The sequence below is a fragment of the Syzygium oleosum genome, unplaced genomic scaffold (genome assembly GCF_021117445.2).
Source record: "Syzygium oleosum isolate NSW1041296 unplaced genomic scaffold, Sole_v2.1 Sole_v2.02, whole genome shotgun sequence".
In the NCBI taxonomy this organism is placed as follows: domain Eukaryota; kingdom Viridiplantae; phylum Streptophyta; class Magnoliopsida; order Myrtales; family Myrtaceae; genus Syzygium; species Syzygium oleosum.
In genome coordinates, this window is record NW_026607486.1 from 21,653,017 (window position 1) to 21,666,409 (window position 13,393).

The window sequence follows — 13,393 nt, forward strand, 5'->3', positions numbered from 1 at the left end:
CCCATCTAAAAACCTCCTTGAGTACGTACCAGTACCACCAATAGATGTCACTATCATGCCAATGGTGTTGACTTTGGGCTAATTAACTTGCTTTCTCAAAAATGTTATTTTAGCTTTTGGATTTACGTCTTTGAGATTTAGTTTTGTTTCCTCAATCTACTGTAGGTGGTACATACAACCTGAAACTGCACCAGGTAATTTTCTACATTTAATAGACTGTATGAGATTAACGGCAATAGCAAAGGATTGTTTATTGCCGTTAGTCTCATGCAGTCTATTGAAATGTAAAAATTGCATGGTGCAGTTTCTGGTCGTATGAACCACCTACAGCATATTGATGGAAAAAAACTACAGATAAATCTCAAAGATGTAAAACCAAAAGCTAAAATAACATTTCTGAGAAAGGAAGTTAATTAGTTCAAAGTCAACACCATTGGCATGACAATGGGACATCTATTGGTGGTACTGGTACTTACTCAGGGAGGTTTTTGGATGGGAATATATCTGTTTGTCGGATCACCTTAAAGGGATACATGCTCTCCAATGCTGCATTATAGATATTGTCATTATTTTTATCAAGCCCTTATATTTTAATCTGCGGTTGAATCTGATGCTTTTCACACGTGTAGATTTCTTCTTAAAATAATCTTCTGACCATCCATGAGTTCACTGTTGCTGAGATCGAGCATTTTGTCGATCCGGAAGATAAGTCCCATCCAAAGTTTTTTGAAGTTGCAGATATAAAAATTATTATGTTCCCAGGGGAACATCAAACTAGACAATCTGCTATAGAAACTCTGCTTGGTGAAGCAGTATCAAAGGTTAGCTTAAATCATCTTTTGGACTTGATTTTTCTTGCCCTAACTTTTTCACTTTGAGTCTCGCAAATTCCGATGTTTATTTGTAGGGAACTGCTAACAATGAGACCCTTGGGTACTTCATTGGGAGAATGTTTTTGTTTTTAACTTGCCTTGGCATAGACAAGCATCACTTGCAATTTAGGTAGCGTCTTGGCAATGAAATGACACACTATGCAGCAGATTGTTGGGTTGCTGAAATTGATTGTTCCTATGGTTGGATGGAGTGTGTTGATATTTCAGAGAGGTCGGGATATGATTTACGAGCACTTATGGTAAGAGTCATGTTGCCTTCTTCCAAGAACTTTTCTTCTTTCTTTTTTTTTTTTTTCTGGAGCAGGCGCACGATCAGGAATACTGAAAGAAACAGCAGCATCATTTTGTTATCTCAATAAGTGAAATGATTTTATCATAAGGTCCTCTTGAGTCTTTTTGAAATCCTTCCAAAACTATTCTTCATGTTTCTAACTTTAGGATAAACTGCCAACATGCGTAAGAAATTAATAATATACATTTTTCATTTTATCCATGTTACTTCTTTCTTCAGTGATCTTTGTAAAGCAAGATGCGGTTTTGCTGCATTATATAGGTTCTCTTTTTAGCTGTCTTGTGTGGCAACCATTTGATGGATGACATATGTTATCCGTTGTTGCACACTTAGTCTTTTGTCTAATATACTATTTGAAGCAAAACATTTTCCGGCATATTTTGAGTGGGTTGAGAGCTGGATAAGAGAAAGTTTAGAGATGTATATGTTCCGCTAATCATAGAGGCATCTAGTTGGAGTGATGATTGTTATCATTTGAACAGGAGAAAAGTGGAGTTGCTTTTGTTGCCTGTGAACAATCTGCTGAACCAGAGAAGTGGTGGTAATTCTTCAGACTAGTTAATTTTGCTAGCTATTCTTAGAGTACATTGAGCAGGTTTCTGCCCTTTATTTGTGAATACTTGAGTTGGTTATCATGATTAACTAATTGAAGTATGAATGCAGAAACTGGTAATTGATCCAGACGAGGAGCAACTAGGTCTCGCCTTTAAGGAAAATGAGAAGAAGATGGTGGTTGAGTCTCTTTTGGTATATGCTGGAGGTTCCTTGGTTTTTGCTCTTTTGCTTAGTATGCTCGGAATTTGTTCCTTTACTTGATGCTTGCATTTGTCTTGTTAATACCAGGCAATGGGTGAAGAGGAAGCTTTGGGGTTGAAGGGTGCTTTAGAATCCAAAGGAGAGGCTGGATTTCTTGTATAGCCAGTGCGGAGGAAAGTAAAAATCAAGGATAACATAGTCAAAATTTCTAAGCAGGAGATAAGGGAGTAGGAGAGGGTTTTTACACCATCTGTTATTGAATTGTCTTTTAGCTTTGGACACATAATATTCTGCCTTTTTTAGCATTCTTTCTATACAAGATCCATCGAAGCATCCGCTTCCCTCCATATGTAGCACTTTTTAATTGTGCAGTCCTCCCATTGAAAATTGTCAAAGAGCTTGTGTCGGTTGCTAATTTGATTTGCAAATCATTGAGTACTTTTGATGTCAAGCTGAGTGAAAATATTACTGGTACTTATCCAATATAGAATTTTGGTTCTTAATATTTTGCATAAATTTTTTTTTATATATATTTTACATGAAACTTACATCTTTATCACTATCTTTTCTTTACTCACCATAGAAGCAGATATTATCGAGGGGTGTGAATGCTTATTTTCGTGAAATTGTTTTCATTTATCACGTCAGGATCAGCTCCAAAGGTTGACGTTCTATCCTCCTAAAGGAAAGTTGAAATTGCTATGTATAGTTTTGATGTATCGAGTTCATGTTCCAATCTAATGCGACTCCATGGTTGATGAATGGTACTGGAGGCTTCTTTTTATGTGTCATTCTCTTCATTTCATTTTCGGGCATGACTCAGAGTTTAAGGTTAATTATGACACTGCCTTGTTGAGATGACTAAACTACATCCTCCTTAAATCTAGTTAGGGGTGTCAATTTTCGACACGACATGGTTCTATTCAATTTGATCTTAGACGATTAGGTAAAAAAATTCTACTTTTGACTCTAATCTCTTCTTTTCAATCAGAAAGTTGGCTAGAATCATTAATAACCAATTATCAGTAGTAAAGAATGATAATTTCTTAATACGACGTTTTGTTTTTTTTTTTTTCATGATTTGGTCAAGCAAATTCCAAAATCAATTTTAGGCAAACTTCAATTTCATTCAACTTTAGAGAAAATCATAATTTCAGTGGTTTGATTTGGGTTTCAAGTATAAAATGGAACCGGCCCAAAATTTTTAATATGGTCTCTAAATTATCAATAAATGTTCAATATAGTTTTTAGATTATATGAAAATATATAATATTGTCCTTTTGTTAATTCAAGTTAACGAAATCTGTTTGGACAGTGGACAAAAAAAAGTTACATGTGAATTATCTTTGTAAGATATTCATTTCAAATCTGAATATAATAATCTATAACATCAAATAACGGTAATTATTCATTATAATTTTTATCTAAAAGAGGGATAAAATGATAAATATATTAATTCATTATTTTTAATAATTGAACTCGGTAAATAATAATATGCATCATCAAAATAACGTCCGATTTATAATTTGAAAAAATAAAAAGATTATATATAATTTAGTGATGATATTTAATAAATTAAAAGTTATGATCTTATTTGTGTTATTTTCCCCTTATAAAAAAACCAGTAAGCCATATGCATTTTCATTGATCCCGAAAACGAACAGCTCCTGTAGCGCAAACAAAACAGAAGTCAGTGGCGCCCCGCCTCCGACGAGCGACGACGCCGACTCCGCCGCGAACGCCGACGAGCTCCTCCCGGCCTCCGCGAGGCCGCGGTTCTCCACCGCTATTCGAAGCGCCTCTAATCGACTGCGAAGCTCCGGAGGGGGGAAGATTAAGCGAGTCTTGTTGCCGGTCGACGTGCTTGGCAGTGGACGGCGACGTGCCGAGGCTGTTGCTCCGATCGCGAAGGGCGTAGATCCGCGGCGAAAAGATCCGCTCGTCCTGTCCGATCCTTCAGGAGGTTGCTACTCGACTCGTGACGCCGTCAGTCTGCTTGGAAGTTCTGTTCGATGACAATTATGGAAGTGAAAATAGAAATTTGAAGATTACAAACAAACAATGATGCGACTGATGCGACGCTAATCCTCCTGAGTTCGCTTCAATTCAGGTTTTTGAGATGGCTGATGATCGGAGTAGTCTCTCTCATACTTTCAAGTACTTACTGGGTCAGTGCCACATCCGTTGATCTTTTTTCTCTTCGAATCTCTTCTCAATTCGATAGCTTTTAATGTGTTGTTTGATCGGATTTGGGTAGTTTTGTGCGTTTTTCTTTTGCTGAGCTAGTTGGTTTCTTTCTCTTGGTTTTCCCAATGGTGGAAATCAGCTACGCAGTTTTTGGCCAGGGGAATCCCTTTTCTGTTCAATACGTGGATAGTGCGGCATCTCACTGCAGACGATTACGCGGTACTCGATTGGCCCTGGCCTTCTTTTTTTTTTTTTTCCTTTCTTAATTGTTGAAATGTTCACTGTTGCTGCATTATCAGGTGTTGTTTATTAGCTGGTAAAAATTTGGACTTGCAGTCGTTTAGTATATGCACACTTTTAGTTTGCCTTCCGGCATCATGGAATGGGAAATTAGTGTTTGCGGGAGTTTCTTGCAGGCTAACTATTCTTCATTCTTCTAGAATGTCTGAGTTTGCATATAAGCGAGAGACCCTGTTATGATGTATGAAGGTGGAATTTTAGCAGTTAATCCTTATCCCCTGATGTTGGGTCTCTCTAATCTCGCATCCTGTACTATCTGTGATGTATTCCGATATTACATAGATGAGATCTTTCAATATGTTATGTTATGTCATGTTATGATCTTCTGCCTGTGTCTCTGTAGATTAGACTGAAATTTCTGTGTCGTTATTAATGCAGCTCTACGCGGTAAAATTTCATCTGTTCGTCACCTGTGTGTTGTTCCTCAGTCGGGAAGGATTTCGTCGAGCATGCATGCGAGCTGACATTCAATGGTGCTTCTCCTTGCTCTTTCATGTATGCATATTGGTGACAGTTGTGCTGTTAGACTTTCTATCATTCTGACGTTGTGTATATACTAATTTTTTTTTGGTAAAAGCATATATACTAACTGGCGCTTGAAGGAGTTGGCACTATTGGATCTGTGTTCAAGTTTAGTGATTACTTGCTAAGTTATGTCTATGTTTGTATATTGTAGGGGAGACAGCATCAATAAATAAGCAAAATTCTTCTGGTTAGGTGTTTTGGATCTATTGAAAAATAACGAATGCCACCTAGCGCTATCTACTGTTATATCCTTCGAAAAATTCCCATGTCAGATTCACATATTTAATGTCCATTCACAATTGTCAATCAAGTTTTCTCTGGTTCGCTGGCCTAGTGACTGGAGCTAGTTTTTTGTTGGACTTTTGGAGGCCGCTGTTTAGTTTGTCTTTGCTACCTGTGTTTTCATAAGTTTGTGCTCAATCAAAACCTTTATAGCTTTCTTCGGGTCCATTGTTACCTGTATCTAATCCTCTATATACCCAAAGAAAAAGAAGTCGGCTGTAGGTGTGTGGCAGTAGTACACATGAACTAATATCTGGAATTTATGTTGGTAACAAGTCAAAAAATGTAGACCTTGATGTTCGTCTGCATTACTTTTAGGAGTTTGTGCTTTGTGGTTCTGTTTCCGACTCATAGTTTTTTTGAAGTTGTAGATATATACTTACCATAATGTCTTGTGATGCTATAGCAATGGAGCTTCAGCAGGAGAAAATGTTATAAAGCTATTGAAAGTTGCTTGGATGACTATACCTCTTGGACTAGCCATTACTGCTGCAGCCTGTTCTTTTATCTTCTGGTGGCAGGAACTAAGTTATTCTGACCCATATGCACAAGCTATTCTTATAAATGGTAACCTTCTATCCTTATCAGACTTTGAGTAGTAAGTTTGCAGATTGTTTGTAAGTGGTTTGCAAATTGAACTCATTGTGTTTGGTTCTAAGTGGCACTTCTGAATAGCACTTTGGCCTTCTGCATAACATGCTCTCCCTGGGAAAGGCATGTGCAGAACCTGTTATAATATTTCCTTAACGCATCCTTTGGTTGTTTTGCTCTTTTGGCTTGCTGAGTTAGAATATTATGGCCTTAGATGCGATAACACTTGCTTAAGTAGTTAACCAGCTCAGTTGTTTTCCACCTTTATTAGGGAATAAGTGGATAAAAGTAGCTTAATACTTTGACAAAATACCATTTGATTGAAACTAATGACAAACCATCTTTCACTACTTGTCAATTCTCCTTTAAGAAAGCCAAAGTAAACCCATCTGAACCCAGTGCTTTATCCCTATTACTACTCATAATAGCATTCTTGATCTCTTCTTCTTCAAAAGCTAGTTCAAGAGTCGATGCCATGTCTTCACTAATGCGCTCAAAAGACAAGTCCTCAGGACGAGGACGAGCGTCGCAAGTCTATAGTAGTTCCCAATCTCCTCCTTTAGCAGATTAATGTCTTCAAAAGTATTCCTATCAATTTCCATTCTATTCAAAATTGCATCGCCTATGAACCCTAGCCATTCTGTGGAAAGTATCTTGTAGTACGATCCCTCTGTCTTAGTCAAAGGCTTCAAGACTTTTGCTTCCACATGATTTCTTCCAATCAGATCACATCAGCAAGATGCTTTTTCAGAAGTATTTGTTCTAATCTCTTGTTTTCTTTTCATCTTATGTCTTTTCTGGTAATCTAATGCATTAAACAATTCTTGCCATGACAATATTTTGGCTATACAGGTTTTGCATGTATGTTGGAACTTTTGGCTGAGCCTTTTTACATCCTCTCCCAGAACCTGCTTCTGCTCAAATTACGGTTATTGGTGGAGACAGCAGCAACATTTTTACGTTGCTTCACATTGTATATACTCATTGTTAAGCAAACTAACATGGTAAAGTTTCTGGTTACTAGTTATGAAAACTCTTATACAAGAAATAGAAGATATCTACCTTGCTGTTGGGCTGGTTGGTTCTGCTTGTTATGCTATTGAGTATACTTCAGTTTGTGAATTCTTGTGTCTTCTGCCTATCCTACATCTTCAATGTGGATAGTTGGTCCAAACGTTTAATTTTCAAGATGCTTTGCTGTTGAAATACTCCATTTGATCGATGAGTTTAATGAGCAGTTATTTACGTATTACATTCTGGTTTGATCAACTCTGCAATAGAAAAATCAGATAGGGAGGTTGGTCCAAATTTAGGTTGTGCCTTTTCTCCCTTGGATTTAGCAAATGGTAATGTGGATTTCGGAATATGGACATAACAGTGGATTCTCTGTATATCACATAATTGTTGCTTGTCCTTTACTCAAAGGAGCTGTTTTAAATGATTCTGCAGGAAAAGGCGATTGTATTTGCATTGTCACAAGTTGCATATGGAGCTTGCTTCTTCTTTGGTTACTGGGGTTTTTACCTTTTCTCAAGTTCATTCAAGAGTTCTGATCTTTTTCCTTTCAGGTATAAATCCATTTCTGTCCATGTTACTCTCATATCAGATACAATTTGGTTTGCCTTCATATATTCTGCTTTGCTCCTCTTCTGTCTTCTTATGCTGTGAGGATAATTTAGCTGGAACTTATGCTTATGCAGAGTGAGTGGTATGGCACACTTTGATGGTCAGCTTGCCAATATGTCCATGATATTCACTTTTCAGTCCTTTCGAAAGTTGATCCTTCAAGAAGGAGAAAAGATGGTTCTTGTATGGTTTGATACACCATATAATCAAGCTGTATATGGCCTAGTAGACAAACTAGGTAAGGCTTTTGGTACATTGTTCTTGTGTATAGTTAGTAACCTTTCTACGCACTAGAATGTTATGGATATGGTCATACTCTAATCGCATGAATTGGGCTTTTAACTTGCTTTTTCCTGTGCGTTATGTTTGAGAATACTTAAGTTGTTGGTTGAATGACTGTCAGGGAGCCTCGTGGTGAGGCTGGTTTTCCTTCCCTTTGAAGAAAGTTCGTATACAGCATTTGCAAGGTCCGCATCAGGTTTATTTCTCTTTTTTTTTTGTCCTTTTTCTTTAGATGTAAAGATATCTATCTTATGTTGGTTCCATGTTTCTCTGTATAGTCATGACACCTTTTGGTTTTGCTCTAGCTGACTAGCTGACTAGCAATTCGTTTCTATAGAATCTGTGACTGAAAAGGTCTTTTAAATTCCATGGGGTTTCAAATTTTGGTGAGAATATGAAGAAACACTGCCTCTGGGTGAATATAATTTGTCATGCCATGCAGAAAAAGAGCATGACTACAGATCTATCTGGCTATCTGTCATGTCAATCAACACTCGTTGCATCTGTTGCGATTTCACCTTGTGTTGATTAACACTTCATATTGAGGAGAGTAAAGAATATTGATGTTGCTATTACGGGGAGATCTTTTGCTTCTGTTACAATCCAACATGACCAACCACCTAACAACCATGACCAAGGCTTTCCCTTTAATTGCGACATGGATCTTTTCCCGCATTTCCACTGTAATATCTGGTATGTGTATTGAGATCTGGCATGACCAACCATGGAGGGAAGTTTTCCTTCAAAATATAGCAACAATTGGGTGGATACAAGTTAATAGGAACTTCTTATTGGAAATCCATGGAAGTGGTGATTTGACAAATGTGACTTTGCATGTTTTTGGCAAACTCGTAGAGACATATTTTAAGCTTTGTCTTAAGGCATCTTCCTGGAAGGCATGAATAGTACATTTCTGTCTGCACGTGCGTGCATGCATGTTTGGATTACTTTAGGCTTTATGGAACACTCTCCCAAGCAAGTCATGCATAGTTTGGTGGTAGAACTACGTCTTTTTTATCTTTTCTGTATTATGAGGAATGATTGCTGACATGGTTCAAAAGTTTTCCAATCTATTTATTCTTGGAGTAATAGGCAGAACTTGTACTCCAGTCATGCGCTATTTCTTAATTGTCATGTGTATATGCATCATCTACATTATTTTCAACGACTTATTTATATTTTATATTTTTATGTCCTTACAGGACAAAGTTCAGACAGAAGTCGGAAGATAGGAAGAAGTCTTACAGAGGCCCTTAAACTTGTCATGTTGATAGGTATGTTTCACTTAGTTTAATTTGTTTTATTTGGGAATTTCTTATTCTCAACCCTCTGTTTCCACATTTAACATAGAACTCTCAATATAGGCTGCTATGTAATGCTGTTTTATGTGCATGGCTGAGGAAACCCAGAAACATACAATCACTTAGCATTCTGAATGATAATTGCTTATCAATGTCTTCGCAGCTATGATTTCTATTTCCTTTTGTAATTAGCATGTACTTTCATCTCCAGATCGTGCTTATTAAAGAGTGAAGATGTTTAAAAGTTACTTCGTTCCATTTATCTGTATATTTATAGACATGATCAAGAATTTCTTATTGCTTTATTATCTAATCTATACGCAATGAAGCAGACACTGAAATGGGACTTGCATAATGCCCCTGGCCTTATTCTAAGTGGTTGAATCTTTTACTTGACCTATATTTTGGCTGATCGAATTGATGCACAACAGTTTCTAACTAAAGTAATACACCTCTTAGCTTTGTTGTTATCTGCAATTTTCCTTTATTAAACATTAGACCTTAATTAAAGCAATGATACTTTTCTATTAGTCACTTGCTTTATGCTCCTTGATGAGTTAGGTAGACTCTTTTGGCATATCTTTTACTTGAATTCCAGTATATGTTAAACCTAGTTGTCTTGTGCCTTCCTATTTTTTCTGTTACCAACAAAAGGTCATTGACTTGAAACTCAAACAACATGATTTGCTGTACTATCATACATTTGTTCGACTTTAAGAGTGTCTGAACAAGATAGTAATGAGGATTCAGGTTTTATAATATGCTTATCATGTTCCTCACTAGACAGAGCGTAAATGGAATACTATAACCAGTTTCATCTGTTAAAGCCTGTGGCAATATCCTGTTTGAATATGCTCTCTCTCTCTCTCTCTCTCTCTCTCTCTCTCTCTCTCTCTCTCTCTCTCATGTTATCTATGATTACATGCCTTGTAGGTCTTATATTTATTGCTTTTGGCCCAAGTTACTCTTACTCCCTGATAAGGTTGTTATATGGTCAAAAATGGAGTGATGGAGAAGCACCAACAGTCCTCCGCTACTACTGCATCTACATCTTTTTCTTGGCTATGAATGGTTAGTGATGTTTATTCTTTAAATTTGGATCTAAGATTTGCTGCTATTGCATATATAATCATTGTGAAGAGCAAGTGAAAATAATATGAGATGGCATTTAGGATAATTCCTTTGTTCTCATACTCCTCTCTCCTCTCCCTTTAGGTATTTTACTGCTAGCTTAGTTGAATGGGTCATGTTACCACAAAATTAGAGTACCAATTAATTGACGTTTCTACTACTCAATCACTCTATATTTGGTTCCCCGCGAATCGCCGTATAGATTAGGATGCTTCATAATCCTGAAATATTTTGTCAGCTTATATCGGAGCAGAAAGGAGATATCCAACTATATATTTGTTGATTATATAAGATCATGTCATATGGTGCAGTGTGATTTTCAACTAGCGATTGAAATATTTCATTTGGTCCTGTGGCAAACTGAAGTTCGTCGAAAAGCAAACTGTCTGACTCAGCCATCATGGAAATGCTTACATCACGTCTCTTCTGATTATGCATCAGGAACTTCGGAGGCATTTCTGCATGCAGTTGCGGATGAAAACCAGCTCAAACACTCAAATGATATGTTGCTCGTGTTCTCATCCATATATGTGATGCTAAATATCATGTTAATAAAATCAACGGGCGCAGTTGGCTTACTTATGGCAAATTCTTTGAGTATCCTTTTTCCCCATCTCAACTGGTGTATTTTCTTGTCAGTCTTCCATAGTTCAGCCAGATTGCTTGGATAAAGAAGCGAATTGTAGATAAACTCTGACAACTTTGAAGTCAACGCATCAGCCTATGCTTCCTTTTTCTTCAAATTTATAGGAAACCCTATCTTTGTTTTCAGCCCTTCCTTCCCCTATGTTCTGATCCATTTTTGTTGTCGTTTATTAAGGAGTGCTGGTACTTGGTAACATCGTTATCTCTTAAGATCAGGAGTTGAGATTCTGGGAGACTATGTAGATGAGGTTCTCGATTTTTGACTTCCTTGATTGGGTTAAGACATGCTTTTGAGGATAATCTACTCTGCAACGTTCATAAAAAAGTATTTCCAGGTATGACATTGAATTTGGATCTTTTGCTTGTCTTTCTTGGCAAGTCATATCCTAATTTTAATGTTTGATTTGGTGGTTTGCACAGGATTCTTCATCCTTTTCATTTCACAAGTGCTTCCCTTCAGGGTCAACAGTTTTGCTGCTTTCTGGTTTAGCTACACTTACCTCGGAGAAAATTTTCTTGGACAAGGAAAAGTTTTGGCCCTCATTTTTAGTTCATTTTTTTGTTGGGTTGACTTGCTTCTGCACATCAGCCTTTGTCATGTAAGCGACGCCTTCTTCTCTTATTTCCTTTCGTCAACTATTTACCATGGTCTTTTACTGTTTGAGTGTGTTGATGTATTTATGCTAAGCTCGTATGATTCTGCTCCAACAGTTATGCCCATGAGAAGGCTTTTGTGAACAGAGTTATCCGCTTTCGTGATCATGGCGATTGATATACCAGAAATCATACAAATCCTCAACCAGGTGCGCTCATGTTTTCTAAGGCAAACAAGTTTATGTTTGTTTTAATTGCTTAGTTCAGTGAATGATATTACAAAAGAATGATTGTTTTGCAAGAAAGAACATGCCAAGTAAATAGAATAATGCTTGCAATGTTCGACATTCTTGGCAACACAGCACCCTACGATGCAAAAACTAGAAAAGTTACTGGCAGAAATATGAATTTTGGCAAGAGATGAGCACGATATACTGGACACTACCACAGTTAAAAGAGAAAAAGCAAGCGTTCATCATATTTTTAGTTTATATGTTAATCTAGCAAGCAATAACCTAAAAATGGCACGAATTACAGACGTGTACACGATGACATGAGATGATTGCCTCCCTTGGGTCAGACACCACAGCCATCTATCATTCAGCTTTTCAAAATTATCGTTGGCTGAGATGGGACTCAGGAGGATGCCACAGTATCGTTGGCTGAGATGGAACATTCCCTACTACAGATGACATGGTCAACCCCCTACTTTCAAGAACATTGGAATCTAACTTTGTAGTTTACTATTTGAAGGAATTACTCAAAGAATGGGTAAATTAGTATTACCCCTTGGCTTGACCTATTGCAGCTCGGTAATTGGTTTCACACGATTATTCTCACTCTCATTGTGATAATGAAATCTGCATCATCTCTGGCAGGTGGTAGCCGGTAGGCAAAAGTTTGATGATGAAAACTAGATTGACATAGATGAGGGGCACGAGGAAAGGAGGTGATGTTTTACAAGACACCAGCGCCGTGCTCAATCGTACTCCAGTCTGACTGTAAGAGACGAGCAATAGGTTCAATTGGTAGTCATGAGCTATGAGAACTTCAGATTGATTAGCAGCAAAAAATGGATTGATGATTATTATTCAGATGTAGACCAGGCATTCTTTCTAAAAACAGAATGGTGACATTTTTAATTTTGCATTTGAAGTAAGATCCTTGAACAGATATTTTCGCTGAGGCCTTTTGCTTCAAAATGCAGGGAGGCACGAGCTGCCACCTCCGCAATCTCACTCGCGTTTTAGCTGGTTTTTAAATGCATGTGCGAATTAAATTCATTAAATCTTCAGTAATTACATGCATTATCTCAGGGAAAAACATTGAATAATTCACTCGGTTCGGCCCAGTAAATACTTGTCTGGATCATATGTCAGGGTAGAGTCGAGTATGATAATGTAATTACATCGATAAATTTCATTATCATAATTATACGAGAAGATCCGAATAGTCAACACGAATACAATGTTAAAATACGGATCACCGCTTCGCGGTGGTTGGCGACAGAAACCATATTTTTTGGCATATCTCTAGTTTAAGGGTTTTGTTGAGACTAACTAAAACACATCCTCCTTAAATCCAGTCGCGACTGCAACCCTAACAAGAGGAAACCCAATGTAGCTTCTTGCATATGACCACAATGGCCAACAACACATGCTCCAGACAAAGTACATAACATGTCGCTTCTTTTTCCGTACCAACTTGTGGTCTCATGTGATTATATGCAACATTCCTTCGGAATTCAAATGTCGCTCCTAACATCTTGTTGCACTTAGTTTATACTGGCGAGTTCTTTCACTAGGGATGCCGCGTATTTGGCTTTCCAAGGTCAACATGTGCGAAATGCATACAAGAGGAGCGCCAAACCTCAATACATAATGAATGACTATCATTTGGCGTCGGCGCACGATCTCCAATGTCAGACTAATGGCCAGCAATGGTACACAAATGCGCGTTTCACCGTCCAACTGAGATGCACAATTGCG

At 37.5% G+C, this 13,393-nt stretch overlaps 2 protein-coding genes across 10 annotated transcripts; both read left to right on the forward strand.

Annotated features, from left to right (window-relative positions):
* Positions 1 to 912: 912 nt before the first annotated feature.
* LOC115673174 (glycine--tRNA ligase, mitochondrial 1-like) lies at positions 913 to 2,274 on the forward strand. Of its 5 annotated transcripts, none has more exons than XR_008815093.1 (4): positions 913 to 1,132; positions 1,668 to 1,780; positions 1,849 to 1,945; positions 2,029 to 2,274. XR_008815093.1 is itself a non-coding variant. In XM_056305894.1 (3 exons), exons 1-3 carry the CDS (start codon positions 1,022 to 1,024, stop codon positions 2,101 to 2,103), a joined length of 270 nt encoding a protein of 89 aa, XP_056161869.1. In that variant the 5' UTR covers positions 913 to 1,021; the 3' UTR covers positions 2,104 to 2,274. The 5 variants fall into 5 exon arrangements, 1 of the variants encoding a protein (XP_056161869.1); XR_008815095.1 differs by having other exon boundaries at positions 1,668 to 1,726; positions 1,849 to 1,932; XR_008815092.1 differs by having other exon boundaries at positions 1,849 to 2,274.
* A 1,327-nt stretch (positions 2,275 to 3,601) lies between these two features.
* Positions 3,602 to 12,646, forward strand: LOC115673181 (uncharacterized). 5 transcript variants are annotated; one of them, XM_056308337.1, is made up of 15 exons: positions 3,602 to 4,109; positions 4,268 to 4,347; positions 4,807 to 4,901; positions 5,642 to 5,802; positions 6,679 to 6,830; positions 7,276 to 7,394; positions 7,527 to 7,690; positions 7,856 to 7,930; positions 8,937 to 9,008; positions 9,969 to 10,106; positions 10,608 to 10,763; positions 11,094 to 11,146; positions 11,232 to 11,272; positions 11,523 to 11,614; positions 12,284 to 12,646. In XM_056308337.1, the coding sequence occupies exons 1-14, from the start codon at positions 4,061 to 4,063 to the stop codon at positions 11,581 to 11,583; spliced, it is 1,416 nt and encodes a 471-aa protein (XP_056164312.1). In that variant the 5' UTR covers positions 3,602 to 4,060; the 3' UTR covers positions 11,584 to 11,614; positions 12,284 to 12,646. The 5 variants fall into 5 exon arrangements, 3 of the variants coding, with proteins under 3 accessions (XP_056164312.1, XP_056164313.1, XP_030451120.1); XR_008815822.1 differs by having other exon boundaries at positions 3,603 to 4,109; positions 11,232 to 11,410; positions 11,523 to 11,634; XM_030595260.2 differs by having other exon boundaries at positions 3,603 to 4,109; positions 11,232 to 11,410.
* Positions 12,647 to 13,393: the final 747 nt, after the last annotated feature.